Genomic DNA, 21,721 nt, shown 5'->3' with positions numbered 1-21,721 from the left:
CAAAATCGGATTCTAAGGTGAATTGTCTGCTGAGCATCCGATTTTGAAGAGGAAGAGCAAGGATAGGGGTGGCACAGGTTGGGGGTTATGGGTGTTTGGGTTGGGGACGAAGGGTTGGAAAATTCTTTCTTTCTTTCTTTTTTATTTTAAAAGATAAAAGTTAAGTAAGTCTAGGTGTAATAAAGTAATTAATTTCTTTTTAAAAATGGACACATGTCGAAATTTGAATGGGAGTATCATACGCTGACGTGGTACATCCGTACTATTCTATAATTTCTCGTTAATCAGAGTTCACAAATGTTAAAAATAGGCATGTAAGTGTGAAAGTAAAACATATGGGTTCTGACTGTAATTAGTACAAACTTCAAGGAGCATAACTGAAATTCTCCATTTTTGTTCGTTTAATAATAATAATAAAAAATAGAGGGACAGAAAAGATTTGAAGTCACAAAAACGTGTAGACGCCCCAAACATCAAATTGGTAACGGACTAAAATTGTCCCCCCGGCTGTCTGTCCAAAATTCCAAATTCCAAATTCCAACTGATTAACCAATCAGCCCAAAACCCTAAATTCCCAATTCCTAGATTTCCGAATCTATTGGTGTATTTGGATCTCAGAGATGCGACGATCTTTGATCTTCCTTCTTTTATTTGCTCCGCTAATTGAATGTTTGTCCAATCCTTCAGCCATCACTGCAGGCTCAGAGACCTCCCTCTCCAATCAATATTCCTGGGGTTCCAACCTCTTCAATTCTCTTTGGCCCAAACTGTAAGCTCAAGTCTCAATTTTTCGCTTAACTTTTCGATATTTATTGAATTCAAACTCATAAAGTTCACTCTTTGTTTTTGAATTGTGAAATTTGATACAGCGGAAATGATGTAGCTCTGCTGGTTACACTAGATGGGACGATATATATGGTGAACACTACGACGGGGGAGATTCAGTGGGACGTCCCGTCTGGTGCCCCAATTTATACTTCATATCAGGATGTCAATTATTTTAACAAGATTACGGGTGATGATTACTTTTTCATTGATGTTGGTGAAGACGGGGCGCTCTACAGCCACACCAGCAAAGGAAAAGAGGTATGGCAGCTTACTTTTTAGCCTTATTTTGATGTGATGCTTGTGTTTACAATTTTCATTTTTAATATATTAGAATGTGCCTGTTCTGCATGTAGTGGATGTTCAATGTCTATTTTGAGGATTTCGGTCATCATTTTATTTATTTTTATCTCAGTTTTTGTTAAGATAATGTAATGTGGGTATCTTTCATGGTCGGTGAACTGGATGGTTTTACATAACTGAGGTCTGTGTTATAATGATATCTTTATTGGGGTTGCATTGTTTATTCTGTTATGGTTCATCCTATGCCAGAAATTGTCATCGACTGTTGAAGAATATATCGGACGCACTCCTATTTGGTCAAAGGATGGGGGAGTCACGTTGGGATCAAGGAGGACCACTGTGTTCCAAGTTGTTGCCCAGACCGGAAAACCAATTCATATATATAATTCCGTTGATACTCCTTCCAAGTTAGTAGTTCGGAGAACTGAAAGTGACGCATCTCCAAAAGTGAAGGATGCTGATGAGTTGGTAGAGTCTGGTTTCAAGGGCTTGGAAACTGTTGAGCAGCCCCTTTCTATCGTGAGAACAGATTATGAAATCACACATCATTCTTCGGGCAAGGTTGTATGGAATGTGACATTTGCTGCATTTGATTCTTATCCCCAAGTTTCTAATACTGGAAATGAGCTTGCTTTAAAGCACCGCAGGGATTCAGATTCAATATTGCCGTATCAGATGAAGACTATTATCCTCCTAACTCGCGATCCTAGATTGACAGAATCTCTTTCTGTATTAGCCAGACGAACCGATAGGCATCCTGGAGGCAGTCTGGCCATCGAGCATGGGCTTCATGATAATCTTCCTGCGACTGTTCAACAGATTCCTCTGCCTCCTCACAGTGATGAGGGAAGAGGAATTCTTGCTACATATCGTGAAACGGAGGACCCTGGAATCTTGGGTACCCATGGTAGAGGTGTTGGTCAAATGATTGCCACAAGCAGAATGGCTGAAGCTGTAACAAAGTTACAATCGCTCTTTCTGTTTCTGCTCACTCTTCTGTCCATTATGGTCTATGTCTTACGCCGTTATGTAACATTTGGAAAACAGCATAAACTGAAAGAGATGGTTGAGGAAACTAAAGTGCAAACAGGGGTTCCAAAAAAGAAGAAAACTCGTCGATTGGGAAACAATAAGAGGAATGTCATTGATGAGAAAAACACAAGCAATGTGTTGCGTGAATACAAGGTTGGAGAATCTAAAGAATCTATACACAGTCAAAGAAGCAAAAAAAAATTTCTCTTGACCTTTACTGATCATGTTGATGGTCAAATAGAGGGGCGTAGGATTGGCAAGTTACTTGTTTTCAACAATGAAATTGCTAAGGGAAGTAATGGTACCATTGTACTTGAGGGAACCTATGATGGTCGTCCAGTAGCTGTTAAACGTCTAGTACGGGCTCATCATGATGTGGCTTTGAAAGAGGTTCAGAATCTTATTGCCTCTGATCAGCATCCAAATATTGTTCGTTGGTATGGGGTGGAGTATGATCAAGATTTTGTTTATCTATCCTTGGAGCGTTGTATTTGTAGCTTAAATGATTTGATTTATTTTTACTCTGAGTCGATTCAAAGCCAAATCACCAAGGATCAGGAACCCCACTTTTTGACTGAGTATACCGTTCGATTGCATACGATAATGGAAAATAACAAGGGCATTGAATTGTGGAAGGCGAATGGGTACCCTTCACCCCAGTTGTTAAAATTAATGAGGTTAGTTAAATGCCTTCCAATAGCTTCTCTTATTTTTTTTCTTCCTGTACAATCTGTTTTGCAATTATGGGCTAACCACTGTTTCTAATTTGGCACTCTGGCAGTCATAACAGTAAGAGTCAATTAGCTACTATACTTTTAGTGCAGGTGATATGACAGGTACCCTGTTGGGATTAAGATTACTACTGTCAGGATCACCTTGAAGATAGCTAATCAATTTCTTTGTTTTATAGGAATTTTAGAGTGAAAATAACCATTCATTTTAACAGATTGTAGAAAACTTTGATATAGAAACAATTCATTTCAATGGATTTAATGTTTCATATTTCATCCTTTATGTCGGAAACTTATATAAGGGGACTTATGTTTGACTTATCTAAACGTATGTTCTCGATTTTGTTTCCCTTTCAGTTGGGGTTTTAAGTGAGGGATTGAACTTTTTAGTTGCTTCCATTTTTTCAAAGCACATCTTAAATTTGATTTCACTAATATGTTATCAAGAAGTTTGTTTCATTAATATAGAAGAAAAAACAAAATCTTGAAAAAAGTTTATGTACTTGAGAATTTGACTAGATCATTATTTTTGCAGTGATCTGGTTTCTGGGCTTGCCCATTTACATGAACTTGGAATTATACATCGGGACTTAAAGCCTCAGAATGTTTTGATAATAAAGGGCAGGTCTTTGCATGCCAAACTTTCAGATATGGGTATCAGCAAACGCCTACAAGGGGACAGGTCCTCCATAACCCAGCATGCTACTGGTAAGTATCTGGAACTATTTGAAGTATTATGTTTATTAATTCTGAGGCAACATGTGCTTGTTATGGTTTAGGTCTAGGTGAGGAAATGCGGTGAGTTTGAAAACAACCTGGAATGATGATCCAATGAGTTACCATTTATTGATGTTTATTTGCTAGGCCTTTTGTTTACTTTATTACTGGTGTAGGTCAACTTTCTTACTGATCTATTACCCCTACCGGTCTGTTTGTGTGCACTAACAAAACATCCTATTATTTTTCTTTATTGTTGTTGACTGCAGGTTATGGTAGTTCAGGTTGGCAAGCACCTGAACAACTTCGCCATCAGCGCCAAACACGTGCGGTGGATTTATTTAGTTTAGGGTGTCTTCTCTTTTTCTGTGTCACTGGGGGAAAGCACCCTTATGGTGATAGCATCGAGCGTGATGTAAATATAGTGAATGACCAGAAAGACCTGTTCTTAGTAGATACTATACCAGAAGCTGTGGATCTTTTTACTCATCTCTTGGATCCCAACCCTGATATGAGGTGAAGTTCTTTATTGTCATCCATACAAATTTATAAGAATTTTTATTGGTTCCATCACTATCTGTCAACTTAAAAGCTAGCGCTTTATGTTGAGTGCCCCCCCTCTACTTAGACACACATGTGCGCACATGTAGACACATATGGACACATACAGCCATGTGTATCAGGATACCTTTTGGCTCTAATTGCTCATTCCCACTGAATTACTGATTTTCCAGGCCAACAGCCATGGATGCGTTGCATCATCCTTTTTTCTGGAGTTCTGAGACTAGACTTTCATTTCTTCGAGATGCTAGTGATCGAGTTGAATTGGAAGATAGGGAGAATGAATCGGAACTCTTAAATGCATTAGAAGGTGCTGCAGCAGTTGCTTTAAATGGGAAGTGGGATGAGAAGATGGAATCTGCATTTATCAATAACATTGGTCGCTACAGGCGTTACAAGTTTGATAGTGTTCGTGACTTATTGCGTGTCATACGGAACAAGTTAAACCATTACAGGGAACTTCCTCAAGACATTCAGGAAATACTGGGGCCAGTTCCCGAGGGCTTTAACAGTTATTTTTCAAGTCGATTTCCGAAACTCTTAATCGAGGTTTATAAAGTGTTGTACAGGTACTGCAAAGAGGAAGAATTCTTCTGTAAGTATATGAAAAGCAATCTAGTATAACTGCTCCCCACCCGGCCTGTCTTAGCCACCTCACTTTCTTGACCCGTTTCAACGAATTAATTTAACTTTTGTAATTGCAAATGTATTATATATGTACAAACAGTGATAGTGCAAAAGTGAATGAAGATGCTACATGTTATAGTATTTCATTAATAGAGAGATTTGCAAGTACAAAGCATGAAGCAAAAGTCATGAACCTCTCTCTCTCTCTCTCTCTCTCTCTCTCTCTCTCTCTCTCCCCCCGTCTCTATCTCTATATGCATAATTATGTCAGCCAGTACTATCACAGCCCAAACGGAATTGGTGTGAATCAAATTAAATCTCACTGTGGAATCAGTCAGGCTCACGCATTTAGGGGAGCCTGCGGTAAAGACTTTTTTATTTTTATGTTTTTTCTGTGATTTCTGTACCTCTTTCTGTTTCTTTCATGCCACCCTTTCCTACCACATGTACAGTACCAACTCTCCAGCATCCTGGGTTCAAATGACCAAATTGACCCTACTAAATCATTCATCACATCACTATTCAAATGGTGGGTAAATCTTGTAATTTGATAAAGCAGACAAGCGACAGACATTTTCCACCAGAGTAGCAAGTAGAAAGTGCCAACTCTCCTTTGAAGGCTTAAACAAAATCTCATTCTCATGCTATATATATAGCTATATAGCAGCCCTCAAACACAAATTTGAACTTACTTCAATCACCATGGCCACCACCACTCTCCCACTCCTCCTTTTAGTAATTGTAAGCTCGTTCCAAAACACAGTCGTTTCCGGTGTGGGCATAAACTACGGGACTCTCGGAAACAACCTGCCACCACCAAAGAGAGTAGCTCAGCTCCTCCAGGCCACTCTCATAGACAAGATCAAAATCTATGACACCAACCCCGAAATCCTCCAGGCCTTTTCCAACACTGGCATCGACCTCATTGTTGCAGTCGAGAACAGCCATGTCTCCAACATCAGCACTGACGTGGCTGCCGCGGACGAGTGGTTTGCCACTCGTGTCCTACCCTTCATTCCTGCCACTTCCATCACAGCCATTGCTGTAGGAAATGAATACTTAACCACAACAACAGCTGCTACAAAAAGTGACAAAGATCCCCAAGTGGACCCCACAGCTCTGGTCCAGGCAATGCAGAACTTGCACGCAGTGCTCATAGCCCGAGGGCTGGAGCGCAAGATCAAGGTCACCACCCCACACAGCATGGCCGTTCTAGCATCCTCATTTCCTCCTTCATCCTCAACTTTTGCCACAAATCTTGTGCCAACTATGACCTCCATAGCTGCCTTCTTGGCGGACACTGGCGCCCCTTTTATGGTCAATGCCTATCCTTACTTCGCATACCGGGACAACCCCGACATGGTCAATCTACAATACGCATTGCTAGGGAACTCAACCTCAAACGGTGTGCGTGACCCTAAAGGGTACACGTACACCAACATGCTGGATGCTCAGATTGATGCCGTTCGAGCCGCCATTGATTCACTCGGACTTGGACACCGGACCGTGGAGATCATGGTGTCTGAATCCGGGTGGCCATCCAAGGGTGACACCGGGGATATAGCCGCTACGCCGGAAAATGCCAAGACTTATAACACTAGGTTGATTGAGCGTGCCCAGTCTAACAAAGGGACACCCATGAAGCCTAATGACAAGGTTGAGGTATTTGTGTTTGCTTTGTTTAATGAGAACAAGAAGGAAGGGGGCGCGACAGAGAGAAATTTCGGGATTTTTAACGGGGACGGTTCGAAGGTGTATGAAGTGGATTTGAGCTGCAAATTTTGCAGCAACGATGGCAACGGAAATGGAGGAGGATTTGGGTTTGGTGAGAAAGTATCGGGTGTGATAAGGGGTCCATCTGTTTGGTGTGTTGCTAAGCCCCATGCTGATGAGAAGGTGCTACAAGCTGTGTTGGATTTTTGCTGTGGAGGTGGCGGTGTGGATTGCAGAGAGATCTATGAGAATGGTGATTGTTTTGAGCCTCAGAAGCTTCTTGCTCATGCATCTTATGCTATGAATTCTTACTATCAGATGCATGGCAGAAACTACTGGAATTGTGACTTCAAGGGCATTGGCTTAGTTACTTTCAGTGATCCAAGTAAGTATAATTAATAAATTCTAGAGAGATTTCCCATTAATTCACACTTCATACAATTTTGATATTGTTCAACTATAATCTTTTCACACAGAAAAGAAAAAGAACATATTTAGCTAATCTTTTTACCAAAAGAATACATTGTTCAAATAAACTAGCCCACCCAAGTGCATCTTGGTTCGATTACGTTGGAGACAATCTTGAGGCAACCCAATATAATACTGCCCTCTTCCCCTCTCCATAGCGAACGAAAAAAAAACACTAAACTAGCTCACCTAATTGGCCTTACATACATGTTAAGTTGTTGTTCATTTGTTCTGACTCTGTAAACAATTATTGTTTATGGCTATGCGTAATCTAATCTGAAATGTGATTGTTATTAATGTTGTGATCTGTTTTTGCAATTTGTGATCAGCTTATGGGAGATGCCGGTATCCTCAACAGTAAATCAACAAGGAAGGAATGACAGAGGGCATAATCAATGTGGTTGACAGCTAGCTCTTCACTGTTGAGTATTGGTATTTCTAAAGTTGGGGGCTTAAGATTTGTTGGTCACATCCCGATGCAAAAGAAGAAAACAAAGAAAAGTTTGATTTGAAGGTTGTTCTGCAGGATTTTGAATTTTAGGCTGGTTTTATCCTGAAAAAGGAGTCTTTTTCTTTGGGTGCACATGGTTAAAAGTAAGATGTCTCCACAATCAAAGGCTTTTTTGTTTGACAAAAGTTCTCCACTCTTTTCTGATATGGAATCTTTTTACTGTGAACTTTTGAAAAATACAAAATACAAAATAAAATAAAAGAAAGCAATGCATCCTGACCTGAGACAATTTGAACAAAAAGGGCCCATTTAGGCACTGTTAATTTCAAAGAAATGAGTGAGTATTTATGAGAAACTCAGAGTGCGACCCGCGTGGTTTCTGTCTGTAATTGAAAATTTTCCGTATCATAAAAAAAGAAAAAAGAAACATACAGCTATGGCCTAGGAGAATATGGAAGAGAAATGCAGTATGATTGTGTGCATTCGGATGAGTAGGAGATGAATACAGTGAAGATGAGTAGGAGATCATATTTCTATCTGGCATTCGGATTTCTTCACAAGACAATACTGCTCTGAATACTGATCAGTATTGAGATCTGGAGACTGCGAGTTAATTGAGTTATGTGGTTGGTTTTTTTTTATTTTTAGAAAAGGTGGTATATCATTAGATAATCAAATCGTTACAATTTATGACAATTTATGACAATTTATGACATTTTACCATGTAATGATGCTGATGATTCAAACCAATTATAGGAATTCTAGCTATCCTAACAATACAAGCACCTTATAAATGGCATGCGTAAAATGCAAGTTTATTCTGACAATATATAAAAACAAACTATCTTCTGGCCTACGAAGATACTGAACTTTTCTTTCTTTGCCCTTTGGTTCTAGATCAGGATGTTCAACTTAATAACAAGAAGGATTGAAAACTGAAAATCAAAGTTATAGAGGAACATCAGATATAAAGAAATACACGCTTCAATTTTGACTCCGAAAATAACGCATAAAACAACAACAATGATGATGGAGAGATGAGGCAGAAGAATGTATACTCAATATTTGCTTAACATTGGCATCCGAATTCCTTATCAGTGAATAATTATGGATAGAACATAAGTTCCTAGAATATAAAGTATATACATATAGATGATTCAAAATAATACTAATGCTAAGGTAAGGTTAAATGAGGACTTACATGCATTGATACAATTACGATGATCTAATGAATGAGTTAATTGTTGGAGTTAATTTCGCTCCTATTAGTAAATTCTGTTTGTTTCTTTTCGGGATTCCGCCCCAACTTGTCATCCTTATCATTGTCGGACAACGATCTAACGATTTTCTTTCTTTTACTTCCACTATTGGAGTGGTCTTTCTTCTCATCAATTAATGATAAAAATCTCCGGAGTCGCCTAGACCGCGAGTTACCTGGACTAGTTGAAACACATGGTGTTGGGTCAGCATGGCGTAACTTGTTCAGAATTTGCAAAAAATATATGAAGAGAGCAATGAAGCAAGCTATTCCACATATGAGAAAGAGGCCCCAAAAACTTTTAAGGTGAAGCCGGTCTGACTCAAGTTCAGTGCTCTCTAAAGTGCAAGAGCTTTGCCTCAGCCACTTATCATAGATCCGCTGCAGATCACCATTCTCTGATAGTTGTAGAAGTGCAGTTGACATGTCAACAGCTAAAGGAGAGTCGCATGGAAATGCCTATCATGGCAAAGAAAATAAAGACAGGTCATAATTTTGTATTTCTCGTACACATTAGGCTAACATCTAAAAGAATCTCAGAATACGAATGTTCCAAGAAAATATACTCACAAAACCCCAACCGCTTTTGGTGAACTCTTGACCTACAACCCTAAATTTGCACTGCGATGAGAGGAAGAGTTCAACATAAGGACGCTCATCAACCACAGCAGCAACACCTCCCGCCTTTTTAGGACCAAGCTGGAGCGCCTGTGCATATGCTTGAGGAGACCCAAGGGCAATAAGCCTGGATTTGGATATGCCAAGTTCCTCACTCAAATAATGTTCAGCAAAGGAACCCACTTGATACCCAATTGGTTCATCACTATTTTTCAAGCTTTCAATTCCTTTAATTGGAGAAGATAGGTGCTGCACTGTGAGAATTGATGTCAGACTGGCAGTGTAACTCGAGTTGATTATCAAAACCACAAAGAGCCATATGATGAGAACTAGACGACCAAGGGTGCTCACAGTGTTTTCTCCTGTGTAAGGGGCAGAGAAGCAAGTCAGTTAAATGAATATTGTTTCAATCAGTCCGCAAAAGCCAGATTTTATGAGGAAAGAAGCTGAGTCTCACTTACTATGGGCAAAGAACAGAGTTGAGATGCTAAACCTGCAAGGTTGACAAACAAGAAAACAAATCAGAAACCAATATTTTGGAAATATAGGAAGATGTCATATGGACCTAGATGCTAAGTAACCTTAGGAACCTAAAGAAACACATCACATTCTACAGCCATTGAGGGACTTCGGGTGAAATAAGTCTTATTCATTAAGCCCCACAGCATGCCCTAGACAGATACAAAGGACAGATTCGCAATAGTGGCAGGAGACCAAAACCTATACACACAGGATTCTTACTATAAGAAGCACAACGTATCACCCTGACCAAATAGAAGAATGGTCGATGAAAGAGGAAATTAGTCACAATTGGCGTGTTTCTGCTCTCATAACTTTTCACACAGCTCTGCTTGAAGACAGATTGTCCTTATCCTTCTTAAATTTTAGAAATAACATTTACAGAAATTAATTTCTTTTCCAGAAAGCTTCCTCTGTTATGTCCTTGCTTTTGAGGAGCACTATGTCGAACAATCTAATCAAAGACTTCCATGCAAAACTTTCAACAAGGACACATTTTCAAACAAGCTCTAATGGAATTTTTTTTTTTGGGTAATCAATTCTTAAAGTATATAAGGTATTTGGTCACGACCAATGACCAGTTGATATATCTGCCTATTTTCTATCAGAAAATGTCACTGCGATACCTAGATGAAAAGCATTCCTTTGCTACCTAAGACTGTCACTACGCCACTACTTAGAGCACTACTATCTTTATGGTTCTCTGAGACATTTTGAAAAAGAAAGTCGAGAAATCTAAATAAGATACATGGACATGGTAAGTGATGACTTGATGTTTGTTTCCAAGCCAAAATTAATGATTTTGGCGCACTTTCTCTGTCTCTTGGATAACTATCACTATACTGCTGCTTAGAGCACTGCTAACATCATGGCTATCTATTTGGTTTCAAGCCAAAATTAATGATTTTGGAGCACGTTCTCTGTCACCTGGAAAACTGTTACTATACTGCTGCTTAGAGCACTACTATCATTATGGTTATCTATAACTTATTATGAAAAGAAAGTTGAGAAATTTAAATAAAATGTGGACATAAAGTAGTTGAGGTTTATTTTCAAGCTCAAAACAATCATTCTGGAGCACCTTCTTTGTCAGTTGAGTGCAGGGTGTTACAGTGCTGATCACATTGTTAAGCAAAGGATAAACTAACTAGGTAATCAGTTGGTGCAAGTTGGTCAAAAAGAAAAACAGTTTGTACAAGTTAGTAGATATCGTGATAAGATACTTAACTATAGAACTTACCACAAGATGGTTATAAGTTGCTTTTTAGGTGGACCCCTGAATTCATCATTTATCCTATGCTCCAAAATCCACACAACTATACCAATAACAAGAAAGGAAGCAGCAGTGACAACCCACATACGTGCAGTAAATGGCCGAAGGAAAGCCCAAGCACTAGAGTTCAATTTTTTAAATGGAGCCACTACAACAAGTCCAGAGGCAGCATATGGCTGTGTAAAATCCACAATCTTCGTTCGATTTGTAACAATGGCAATGTCACCAACAGCAGCATCAAGGACCTGCGAATAGTAAATGAGAGAATTAGCCAAAGAATGTGCACATATTGGCAAATCAAACTTGTCTTTTATGACAGGAATTTCAAATATTGAATCTATGATAGATTTACTCACGCCCGTTGCGATAGAATACACAAGCTCGTTGTAGCTTGGGTTTTTCTGACCATCTCCAAAAGGGATAAATCGGTATGGAACAGCATATGGTAACAAGTTTACAGCAGCAGTGAATACATCTATGCAGAAACCCTTGAACATATTATCAGTTCCCCGAACCTGTGATACAAATTCCCGGTAACTGACCCGAAGAGGCACACCAATTCTTAGTTGCTTCCCATTGTTTGGGAAAACCCAACCACGGGGCTTTGACAATGTCTCCCCTGGCCAGATAACGCTGTATAATTGTTGGTTTGCACTGGAACGATTAGGTGGCTTTGAATAGAGCATCTCAGGGGGAACAGTTGATAAACCAGAATAGTTACACCAGTAACCAATTCGTCGAAACCCAGTACCAAGTACATTAATAATATCATATGCTGGAAGAACAAGAGACCTCTCTGAATCAAACTTAATAGGACCTGTCAAACCAAGAAAAGTACTTTGCAATACGTTTTTCAACAGGAGCGGTCCATCATCAAAAATGCTCATTGCTTCAAGGTGAAGACTACCACCTTTTTCTACAGACTTTATCCTAGAATCATTAGAGAATGAAATGATCCCACCCTGGTTAAAAAATGCATCAAGAGCATAAGCAACCAGCCAAACAGAATCATAAGCATAAAGCCCATAAGAATGCAGTCCCACAGAACCACCAGTCAGCTTGTTCCACTTGGAGAAAAAGGTCCTCTTTCTATCTGAATCTGGGGTGTGTTGGCGCAAAACAAGAACTCCTTGCAATGTATCCATGGTCTCAGAAGGAAGAGGCAAAGCAGAATCTAAAAGAGATGACAGCCAATCTGTAGCTATCCATACAAATCCATCACCCATCATTTGAAGATAACGTGCCACAGAGAGAATCGTGAGACCTGAATCAGGATTCACATGAAGAACTATAACTCGAGATTCCAATTGTGCGACCTTAACAAGAAGATCCATGATGTCGCCCCGGGTAGCTCCAGGTCCTGGGGGAATTCCCAACTTGTAGGAAATTCTACAGCGCCTCTCTGCAAGTTTATCATCTAAAGCTGACATGCCATTACGTCCATAATCATCATCTATAAAAATGGCAATAACCTCCTTCCAACCATAATGATCAACAATTTGCGCCACTGCACTCATTTGATACAAATCACTACGTGTTGTCCTAACAAAAAAGGGGAACTGAAGGGATGAGAGAGTTGGGTCTGTGGCTGCAAATGACAATAGAGGAACTTGGAGTTCATTTGCAACATGGGATATGATATGGGCAACTACAGAAGATTGTGGGCCTATAATGGCGACAATATCAGTCTCCATGAATTGCAAAGCTGTAAATTAACAAAATTGTCAGCATAACTATATACGATTCATGGACTTTCGACTAAAACAGAATTCTTGACCATTATAATAAAAGGAAACCAACCAAACAACCAACCCAAAAATCAAGGGAAAGCAATAGAAGATAAAGTACCTTGAACCATTCCATCAAACCCACTGCAATTGGAATTCCGCATTTTTACAGCGAGTTTGGTCCCATGGAGAACACTGAAATTGGAGTTGACATCTTTCACTGCTTCCCCAATAGCAAACTTGGCAACTTTACCAATTGTAGAATCAAAGGTGAAAATAGCTCCAATATTAACAACCGCAGGTCTCGAAGAAACATTGTTGCTGGACCCAAATGAGAACACCCCAAGATACAGAAACAGCAATAGAACAAGCCAAATCAAATTCATCTTGAATGACCAACACAACATCATCCTCTCTGTCCCCAAAAGATGATTATGACCTGGGTCACTATTGGTATGAAGAATTGCCCAGTAGAAGAGCTCTGAGTAAGATGAGCCTCAGCAGCCCAGTAGAGCTCTGAGTAAGATGAACCAAGGAATTGTCTTTCAACACTCCCATAATTTCATTTCTTTCTTGGGTTGTCTCATTCTCAACAGCCAACCCCAGATGCAATGCCAAAACAGTGAGACCACCCACCCAAATCAGAATTTTTGCTAAAAACAGAACCAAAAATTCAATCTGAAGTAATTAGCTGAGTGCACTCTGCTTTGCCGTGCTGTTATAGCTGCAAGTACACAAACAAAAGCTCGACCGTGAAGTGAAGCCAAGTATTTTTTTTCTTTATCTGCCAAGTTACCAAAAGAAGAAGAAAGTAGAGGTTCGACATGCAGACCCGCATAATGTGACAAAGGCACCTCTGAAAAGCGGCATCAATAGTGAAGGCAATAGTACTGGTCTGGATCAATCAAGGAATTTCCTTTCTGAAGAGAAACGGTCTGGAAAAAGGCCCATCAAGAAATAAACAATTTTAAGAAAAAAGAGAGGGGAAAAAAAAATTAACCGACAAACTGAAAGGTGAAAATTCACGTGGGGGCTAAGGGAAAGTGCGAATTTTCACCCGTGTAAAGAGAAAGTAACACAATTTCCTCTGCTTGGTTTAGGGATTGTTTCTTGTAGGTCCAACCAGAACCAGGGCACAAAACTTTTGAATGAGCCTAGAAGGATTTCTGAACACTTTTCTTTTAATTTTTCTTTTATGTGTAATGGTTCCATTACTTTATTTTGTTCAAGTCATAAAATTGAGTCAATACTCTGTCAAATATAAAAATCGTAAAATTCGCAATATCTTGAATGCATTTATAGTGATGCAATGATAAATTTTCACTAGTTTGTTTAGGGGTGGACCCACAACAAAGTTTTTATGAAATTCAGATTCTACAAATTGGTGTTTTCATTGAGAGTTTGTATATACTCGTACTAGTCTCTTTTCTTTCACTAAGCTTTTATGAAAATCTAATTAAAACACACAATCAACTTTGAAATGGAACGCACACGAGCTGGTTCAAGTAGTGTCGTTGAGGCGGACAAACCTCAACGGGCTTCAATAGGTTGGAGGGTGGCAGTAAAATTTCCCATATATTATTAAAAAAAATTAATTACTAATATTATCATTAAACATATTTAGTTTAGAATTGATAAAATAAACATATTTAGTCTTTCCTATTTGCAATATTAATAATTTATTGAATTTTGCATGTTTCTAAAAGAGTGCTACTATTTCCACCCCCAATCTTATTTTCTCATCCACCTTATCTTCCCACCCACTATGTACATTTGAAAAAACACAATCTTTTCTTTACACCCACCATTATTCCTAAAATACCCTATAATTACTAATTATATAAGTCCTACACATTCCCGAATGAACAACTTGAATAATCCTCCATTGAAGGCCTTTTACCATTGAAACTGGAAAATTCATAGTAGAAATTGGATTTGCATTTGCTGCACAAAAACAACAAAAAAACAAACCAACCATCTTCATCAAGTTGTACAACGATTAAAACCCACAAACTAAATCCACCACAAGAACACTGTGCAAACTGAAGTTCCACTTCAAAGTTCAAAAACATGCAAGCATATATATATATATATATATAGAGAGAGAGAGAGAGAGAGAGAGAGAGAGAGAGGGAACACCTTGAGAGGTAGGAGGAGACTGGGAGAAAGCTCGGAGATGGAGAGAGTGAGGACAAGAGCGTGGAGAGGGAGGAGGGGCATTTATAAATTTGTCTTTAAAATTTTGAAAATAAGATGAGTGGGGAAATAGGACAGGTAGGCGAAAATAGCAACACTCTTCTAAACAAGGAATAACTTTTTACCACTCCAAAATTGCAGAATTCTGGCATTATCTTAGAATTTTATCTCATCCCATCCCCTATTAATAAGTGATTAATGAATAAACATGCATAAAATGACGTCTAAACCCAGCAGTTATAGCAACAATCATTCAAATTAATCACATGTGGCGATAAACAGTCACGGTTAAAGGGATTAGAGAAATCAGATTCTTTTTTGGTTACAATTAGGCACATTGATTTCACAAACAAAAAATGATAATTATTTAAATGAAAAAGGTTGTCTAGAATGGGTCATGATCAAAAGAGCCTGACAGGCTTTTGAGTTTAAATAAACGAAATGCATGATAACAACAGTTCACAAAAGAGAGAGAGAGAGAGAGAGAGAGGCTTGAATGTACCTTGGTGCAAGCTCGATACATTCGACAGAATCTGAATGTGAAGGCAGGGAACTAACAACCTGTTAATAGGAAAAAACAATTATACTAAACGCCTGATAATTTTAGATGTGAAACCAACCAGGGAACTAAACAACTAACCAATGATACCTTTCCCGTTGTATTCAATGTAACAAAAGCATATCATACCTTTCCAGTTACTATGTTGACAACATGGATAGAACCATCTTCACCACCAGTAACAGCTAGAGTTGAATCAGAGCTTATTGCCAAGCATGTCAATCCTGCAGTATGGTACGGGTGACCTAGAAGACAAAACGAGTCAAAATTGAGAAGCAAAAACCCAAAAATTACCATAAGCTGTTTCAAGTTTCTTTTGAAAATAGACAGAACTGCTCGATTTCAGAGACAACAGTTCAGTCTTTCACTTCCTGTTAATAGACCAACTTTGAGAAAGATAAAAATGGTACAAATAGGTGCTAGCACCATGATAGGAGAACGTACTTTCAATAAATTATGATAATCAACTGATAGAACTAGAAGATGAAAACATAGAATGTGAAAAAAGAAAAATCATCATCATCATAGATAATCAAATTCAGTATCAACACCTCATCAAAAATGAAATTTCAGTCGATCTATTGGGTATATAGGTCAAAATCTCAGTGTCCGACTATTTTGGAACCTAATGTCTACTTCTTCTCTGCTGTCATATATACGGTTTTCGCACCGTAAGCTTCTTAATGAAGGTTATGTTACACCATCAATTGGTCAGAGGTAAAGTAAGCAAAGAGATCAAGCATCTTCACACCATCCTAATGGTTTTAAAAAGTTAAACAATACTTCTAGCCCCAAATAATCAGCGAAATAAATCATATGATGATTCGGATTTAAGGTTATACTACCTTTTCTATATTGCTTTTTGCTCCAAAACTTCAACTAACTTGGAAGATGAACATAGGAAATTTATATGACAATTCGAACAGATACCTTGCACCACATGAATGTTTTCGCCACTTTTTGGATTCCATATTCTCAAAGTTGCATCAGCAGAACCAGTGCATATTGTTTTACCTTAAGAAACCAGCAAAAGACATGAGAAAATTAAATCAATAGTGGCATTAAAAAAAAACAAAAATCTTTTCAAATCAGTTTAGATAAATGAAATGCATCATAACAACAGTTTACCAAAAAAGAGAGGATGGGAGAGAGACAGACAGAAGCAACAAGATGAAGAAAGTTACCATGGGGGGTAAAATCACCACAACTCACGCTACTACCATGGCCTGAAAATGAATTAAGATAGGAACCTTTGTCAGCATTCCACATCCAAGCCATAGAGTCCTCTGTACCAGCCAGGACCAGATGCCCCCTAGGATGCCACCTGACCCACTGAGAAGTCACATAATCCAAATTAAATCCTTGATAAACTACAGTAGAATGGCAGTAAAAATACAGCTTAAAAGTTTTACCTCAATGCCCCCCCCAGGACCTTCAAGGGTGCATTTCAGATTTCCTGATGTGATATCCCAAATTTGAATAATTCCATCCAAGCTTCCGGATGCAAGCAATTGTCCATCAGTACTAAATGCTAAACTAGAAACAGAATCCTTATGACCTGCAGAGTAGAGTTCAAGAAGTTAAATTGGAGAAAAGTGAACATTAAATCTAATAAATCCATAGTTCAGTAATTTTGGAGCAACGGATCTAAGGTAAAATTGGGTTCAGACAAAAGCACTAAAGTGAATAATTATGGAAAACAAAGTACGTAAAGTATGTAGCTGTTCTCTCGTCGCCAACCTTGGAGCTCAAACGCCCAATCTCCTTGTCCAATTTTCCAAAGAAACCCTCTGTCATCTCCACCCCCAGTTGCAACTAATGTAGGATCTGTTGGGCTGCAGACAACCGTGTACACCTGTTCCAGAAAGGGAAGGAAAAATAGTTGAGACCCTAAATTTTTAAGTAATACAAGTCATGGCATAGGCCTAGCTCAGCAGAAAAGCATCAACCTGAAGCCAAAGCTATTTTGCACTCCAATTCTATAATACAATCAAAGATAATCAGTGTATGTGCATATGACAGATAAAGTAACAATAAAAGGTCATATAGATTTCATTTCCTAACCTAAATACAAGCAAGCAACTGTCAAGAACTCCATTGAGCGACATACCAATCTACAGTTTCAAATCAATGGGGATAGAGAGTGAATAAAAGTTAAGATTCTGGAAAGTCGCTTCAGTATAAGATTCAGGAAATCCCTCTAACATAGTAAGTTTGTAATAATACAAGAACAAAGAATATTTCCTCTAATGCTCTAGCTATTTTGCATCTAGCGTTATGGCGCCAACATATAATACAATAGGCACAAATGTACAGGAGATGTTTATTTTCTATCGGTAAAATTGCTATTTAAAGAACGTATAAGGTACAGCCACCATATGCATATAGTGCTTAGAGTAACAATTTGAATTTTGGAAATAACAAATTTCCAAATGTAATTTTCAATTTGAATAACTCGTAGCAAGGCTTATTGACGATTAAGAATACATAATGTGCGGGTAACAGGTGAAATGCATAAATAATAAATAAATAAAACTAAAAAAGCAAGGGAATCACTTACCAGTATGACCAGTGAATATGTGCATGGAGTCATCAGGCTCATCTGAAACCACCATAAAGCATAATACCATACCAATCAATCGAATTAATTCAAGCGGAAGGGAAAACAAAACCCAAATCATAAATAATGAAAAAAGTTTCAAAGATGATGGGTTCTAGTGAAGTAGCATACCAATAATTTCATCATCTGCATCAGGAAGATCTGCAGTCCACACCAAATGACCAAGAAATTAATAAAACTTTCATATATTCTATGCATAATAGAGAGAGAGAGAGAGAGAGAGAGAGAGAGAGAGAGAGAGAGAGAGAGAGAGAGAAGACTAAGGACCTTCATCATCGACATCGACTTCGCCAATAATGTCAGCTTCATCAAGATAAACCTCGCCCTGGTCATCTTCTTCTTCTTCATGAAAATCCTGAACTGGATTGGTCATCTTCTTTCTCTCGTGGTCTCTAATACACAGAGAGGTTTAATGAGGGTTGAGTTCCTTCGAAAATTAGCCACTGAAGTATCTTAGAAATCTAACCCAGTAAAACTATATGTATCATTCTTTCTTTCTTTTTCTAAATTTCCAGCAGGTAACAGTAAGCTTCTTACCGTTCAAAGTTCTGGTGCTGTTCTTGGTTCCCTGTCCTCTACAAGGGGCTTTGACGTAGCAGCAGGAGGAGGAGAAGGAGAAAGGGATTGGGTTCGGGTGGGTGTCAAGGGGTTTTGGTGGGAGCGGGCGGCAGCGAGTGTTGCTGTGTAGGTTGAGTTGTGTGTGTGGGCTGAGCGGTGACGGGGAGGTTGTGGGGAGAGTGAGTTCTTGGGTTAGTTTTTATTTTTATTTTTCCTATAACTTTTATAATATTTATCGGTGACGGGAGGTTGCGGGAAGAGTGAGTTCTTTACCAGTATCATTTTTGTCCATCAACTAATTTTTTTCATTTTAATCGTCTATCAACTCTCCATTTAATATCAAATTGGTCATGCTATCAAAGTCTGTCAATTTTACTGTTAAATTGAGGGTTAAACCCATCCATATGAACTAAAATATTAAAAAAGTATTTCCACCACTCACCACACACTAATGGTCATCATTTGGTATGCGGCTCGCAAGTAGAAGTAGGTAGCTCGAGACCCGATGGGTCAAAGCTTGGTCCGACCCAATAGTTAGGTCTGCTCGGTCCAGCCTGTTCTAAGGTTGGATGAGACTTGAACTTAGATTTTGAAACCTCTGGCCCTCTCTCGGCCTGACAAGGCCTGCTCATGGCTCGGCCCAAATAGGCCCGGGCATTTGCCTTGTTTTGTTTTTTATTTTGCCTTATATTGCCTTATTTCAAGTATGATATGTAGTCAAATTTTGATGCACAATAATATAGATTAGTACACATCTACTTGAAAAACTGTTTTCTCTCAAAATTTGACTAAGTATGAAAAATGGACTTGTGAAATACTAATGTTTTCAATGATATTTTTGGCTGTTTATATTCCTTACATCTTAAATAAGCAAACACGATTTTATGATATTTTAGTATAAAGTATACATTGACTTATTGAGGTATCAATATTGGTATAAATTGTCTCTTATACTAAAATTAGATTTTCATATTTTGATTTGTTGGGAATTTGATTTTCTAGTATTTTTAAATGATCCAAATTGGGGTACTTCCTTATTTACATTGTAAACTTAAGTAATGGTCAATTTGGTATTGTTGTGCTGTGAAAATAATCGTTGTTAGATTTGCTATGAGAGAAAGCAGTTTGGCATTGGTAAACTTTTTGTTAAAAGTGTTGTTGGTACAATAATCAGTTTCTAATTGTTTGGTAAATTTTATTGTGAAAGTGTTGTAAGTTGTGTATAATGACTAAAAAAAGGGATTATGTTGAAATGACTTTTTTGTTCAAGTATTTGATAAAAGGGAAAACACTTTCACTTTCACTCATATATATATATATATATATATATATATATATATATATATTTGTATTAAATATGTTTCCATCACACCCTAAAAATTATTTTAATTATAAAATAAATAAAGTATTATGTTGAAAATTAAATATTTGTATCCAAATGCTCTGAACTAATGTTTCAAGTTAAATCCAATATATTCAATTACAAATAAATATTCTGTCAATAATATGGTCATAAAAAAAAAGGCTTTTTTATCACAAAACGCCCCTGACGTTTACGTCACTATCAGATTGCATCCTTAAAGTTTTTTTGTATCACTCATGGTCCCTAACGTTAATATGGGTGCTCTTAAATAGTCCTTCTGTCGAAAAAAACTGTTAAATTCAGGGATATAATCGTCAAATCAATCCAAAATTATAAAATATATATATTTTATTTCCTTCCCTTCTCTCTTTCTTTCTTCTTCTTTCTCTCTTTCTTTTCTTTTTCTTCTCTCTCCGCCACATTCCTTACCTCTTCTCTCTGTGTTTCTCTTTTTTTTCCCCTATCCTCTGTCACTCTCCTTTTTCTTCTTTCCTAGCAGCGGTCAACTATTACAAAAGAAGAAAGAAGGCTTGTGATTATTTTATTGAATATAAATCTTTGAATATTGTAATCAATGATGACAAAACTAAGGCTTGTTTCTCAAGAACATTCGCAGTGGCCGCCTGAGAGCTTTCGCCACGCCAAGCTTGAGAGCTAATGCTGCTTTATCCTTCCTTGGATGTCTGAGATTGCAAAATAAAAAGACTCTGGTTTTTTAAATTTGATGCTGTAAATTGGTTTTCTGCTTGGTTTCTAGATTTCCATTCATGTTGCGAATTGTTTTTAAAATCTAGCATATTTGATTTGGCGAAATTTATATTTTCTTACAGTTTTAAAATCTGATTTCAATGTGCTGTATGTTTGGTTTGAATCACCTGTGGTGACAAATCTAAGGCTTGTTTCTCAAGAACATTCGCAGTGGCCGCCTAAGAGCTTTCGCCTTCGCCAGGCTTGAGAGCTTGTGCTGCTTTTATCCTTCCTTGGATGTCTGAGGCTTATTTTCTTATACAATCAATCAAATTGGCATTCTAATTATGTTTCTTGTTTTCCATCTACTGTTTTTACAAGTTTGTGTTGCTTTTCAACTGGTGCTGATTAATCACATGAAACAGTCCCTGATTCCTAGTTCTACCGGAAATTTTAGCACTGGAGACATTGAAAATAACAACATTTATAATTTAAAGTAAAGACATTGAGAAGGAGAAGTTAGAATACTTTGATGCTTGGGACAATTGGTGGTTGAACTTGCGAGTTAAAGGCTTCCATACAAGTATTATTCAACCATGCCATTAATAAGTTGTCACAAACTTCTTTTGTAATAGTTGACCGCTGCTAGGAAAGAAGAAAAAGGAGAGTGACAGAGGATAGGGGAAAAAAAGAGAAACATAGAGAGAAAAGGAATCTGGTAGAGAGAAAGAAGAAGAAGAAAAAAAGATAGAGAGAAGAAGAAAGAAAGAGAAGGGAAGGGAATAAAATATATATATATATTTTATAATTTTGGATTGATTTGACGATTATATCCTTGGATTTAACAAATTTTTTGACAGATGGACTATTTAAGAACACCCATATTAACGTTAAGGATGCAATCTGATAGTTTCG

At 37.9% G+C, this 21,721-nt stretch overlaps 4 protein-coding genes and 2 non-coding genes across 7 annotated transcripts; 4 read left to right on the top strand and 2 right to left on the bottom strand.

The window, feature by feature from the left end:
* The first annotated feature begins 450 nt into the window (after positions 1–450).
* Positions 451–4,946, top strand: IRE1-1 (inositol requiring 1-1). Its single transcript, XM_021971852.2, has 6 exons — positions 451–769; positions 870–1,086; positions 1,378–2,837; positions 3,427–3,599; positions 3,878–4,124; positions 4,343–4,946. Exons 1-6 carry the CDS (start codon positions 621–623, stop codon positions 4,791–4,793), a joined length of 2,697 nt encoding a protein of 898 aa, XP_021827544.2. The 5' UTR covers positions 451–620; the 3' UTR covers positions 4,794–4,946.
* Positions 4,947–5,365: 419 nt separating this feature from the next.
* LOC110768138 (putative glucan endo-1,3-beta-glucosidase GVI) lies at positions 5,366–7,632 on the top strand. Its single transcript, XM_021971822.2, has 2 exons — positions 5,366–6,894; positions 7,307–7,632. Exons 1-2 carry the CDS (start codon positions 5,499–5,501, stop codon positions 7,336–7,338), a joined length of 1,428 nt encoding a protein of 475 aa, XP_021827514.2. The 5' UTR covers positions 5,366–5,498; the 3' UTR covers positions 7,339–7,632.
* Positions 7,633–8,479: 847 nt separating this feature from the next.
* GLR3.3 (glutamate receptor 3.3) lies at positions 8,480–13,649 on the bottom strand. Its single transcript, XM_021971821.2, has 6 exons — positions 12,945–13,649; positions 11,453–12,801; positions 11,064–11,341; positions 9,766–9,797; positions 9,257–9,666; positions 8,480–9,145 (listed from the first exon to the last, which is right to left on the bottom strand). The coding sequence occupies exons 1-6, from the start codon at positions 13,231–13,233 to the stop codon at positions 8,666–8,668; spliced, it is 2,838 nt and encodes a 945-aa protein (XP_021827513.2). The 5' UTR covers positions 13,234–13,649; the 3' UTR covers positions 8,480–8,665.
* Positions 13,650–13,774: 125 nt separating this feature from the next.
* Positions 13,775–18,974, bottom strand: LOC110768139 (uncharacterized). 2 transcript variants are annotated; one of them, XM_088253483.1, is made up of 11 exons: positions 18,736–18,974; positions 18,466–18,590; positions 18,310–18,339; positions 18,141–18,180; positions 17,319–17,440; positions 16,991–17,136; positions 16,763–16,910; positions 16,509–16,592; positions 15,708–15,823; positions 15,522–15,580; positions 13,776–14,767 (listed from the first exon to the last, which is right to left on the bottom strand). In XM_088253483.1, the coding sequence occupies exons 2-11, from the start codon at positions 18,569–18,571 to the stop codon at positions 14,671–14,673; spliced, it is 948 nt and encodes a 315-aa protein (XP_088109609.1). In that variant the 5' UTR covers positions 18,572–18,590; positions 18,736–18,974; the 3' UTR covers positions 13,776–14,670. The 2 variants fall into 2 exon arrangements, with proteins under 2 accessions (XP_021827515.2, XP_088109609.1); XM_021971823.2 differs by lacking the exons at positions 18,466–18,590; positions 18,736–18,974 and having other exon boundaries at positions 13,775–14,767; positions 17,319–17,433; positions 18,139–18,180; positions 18,310–18,338.
* A 1,714-nt stretch (positions 18,975–20,688) lies between these two features.
* Positions 20,689–20,810, top strand: LOC148294363 (small nucleolar RNA SNORD14). The gene has a single exon (XR_015836185.1). It is a non-coding gene; the product is annotated as a small nucleolar RNA SNORD14 (small nucleolar RNA).
* Positions 20,811–20,991: 181 nt separating this feature from the next.
* LOC148294362 (small nucleolar RNA SNORD14) lies at positions 20,992–21,115 on the top strand. Its single transcript, XR_015836196.1, has one exon. It is a non-coding gene; the product is annotated as a small nucleolar RNA SNORD14 (small nucleolar RNA).
* Positions 21,116–21,721: the final 606 nt, after the last annotated feature.

The sequence above is a fragment of the Prunus avium genome, chromosome 5, assembly GCF_965620075.1.
Source record: "Prunus avium chromosome 5, drPruAviu1.hap1.1, whole genome shotgun sequence".
Classification (NCBI taxonomy): Eukaryota; Viridiplantae; Streptophyta; class Magnoliopsida; order Rosales; family Rosaceae; genus Prunus; species Prunus avium.
The sequence above is the reverse complement of the archived record's forward strand: the minus strand, read 5'-3'. Positions and strand labels throughout refer to the sequence as shown.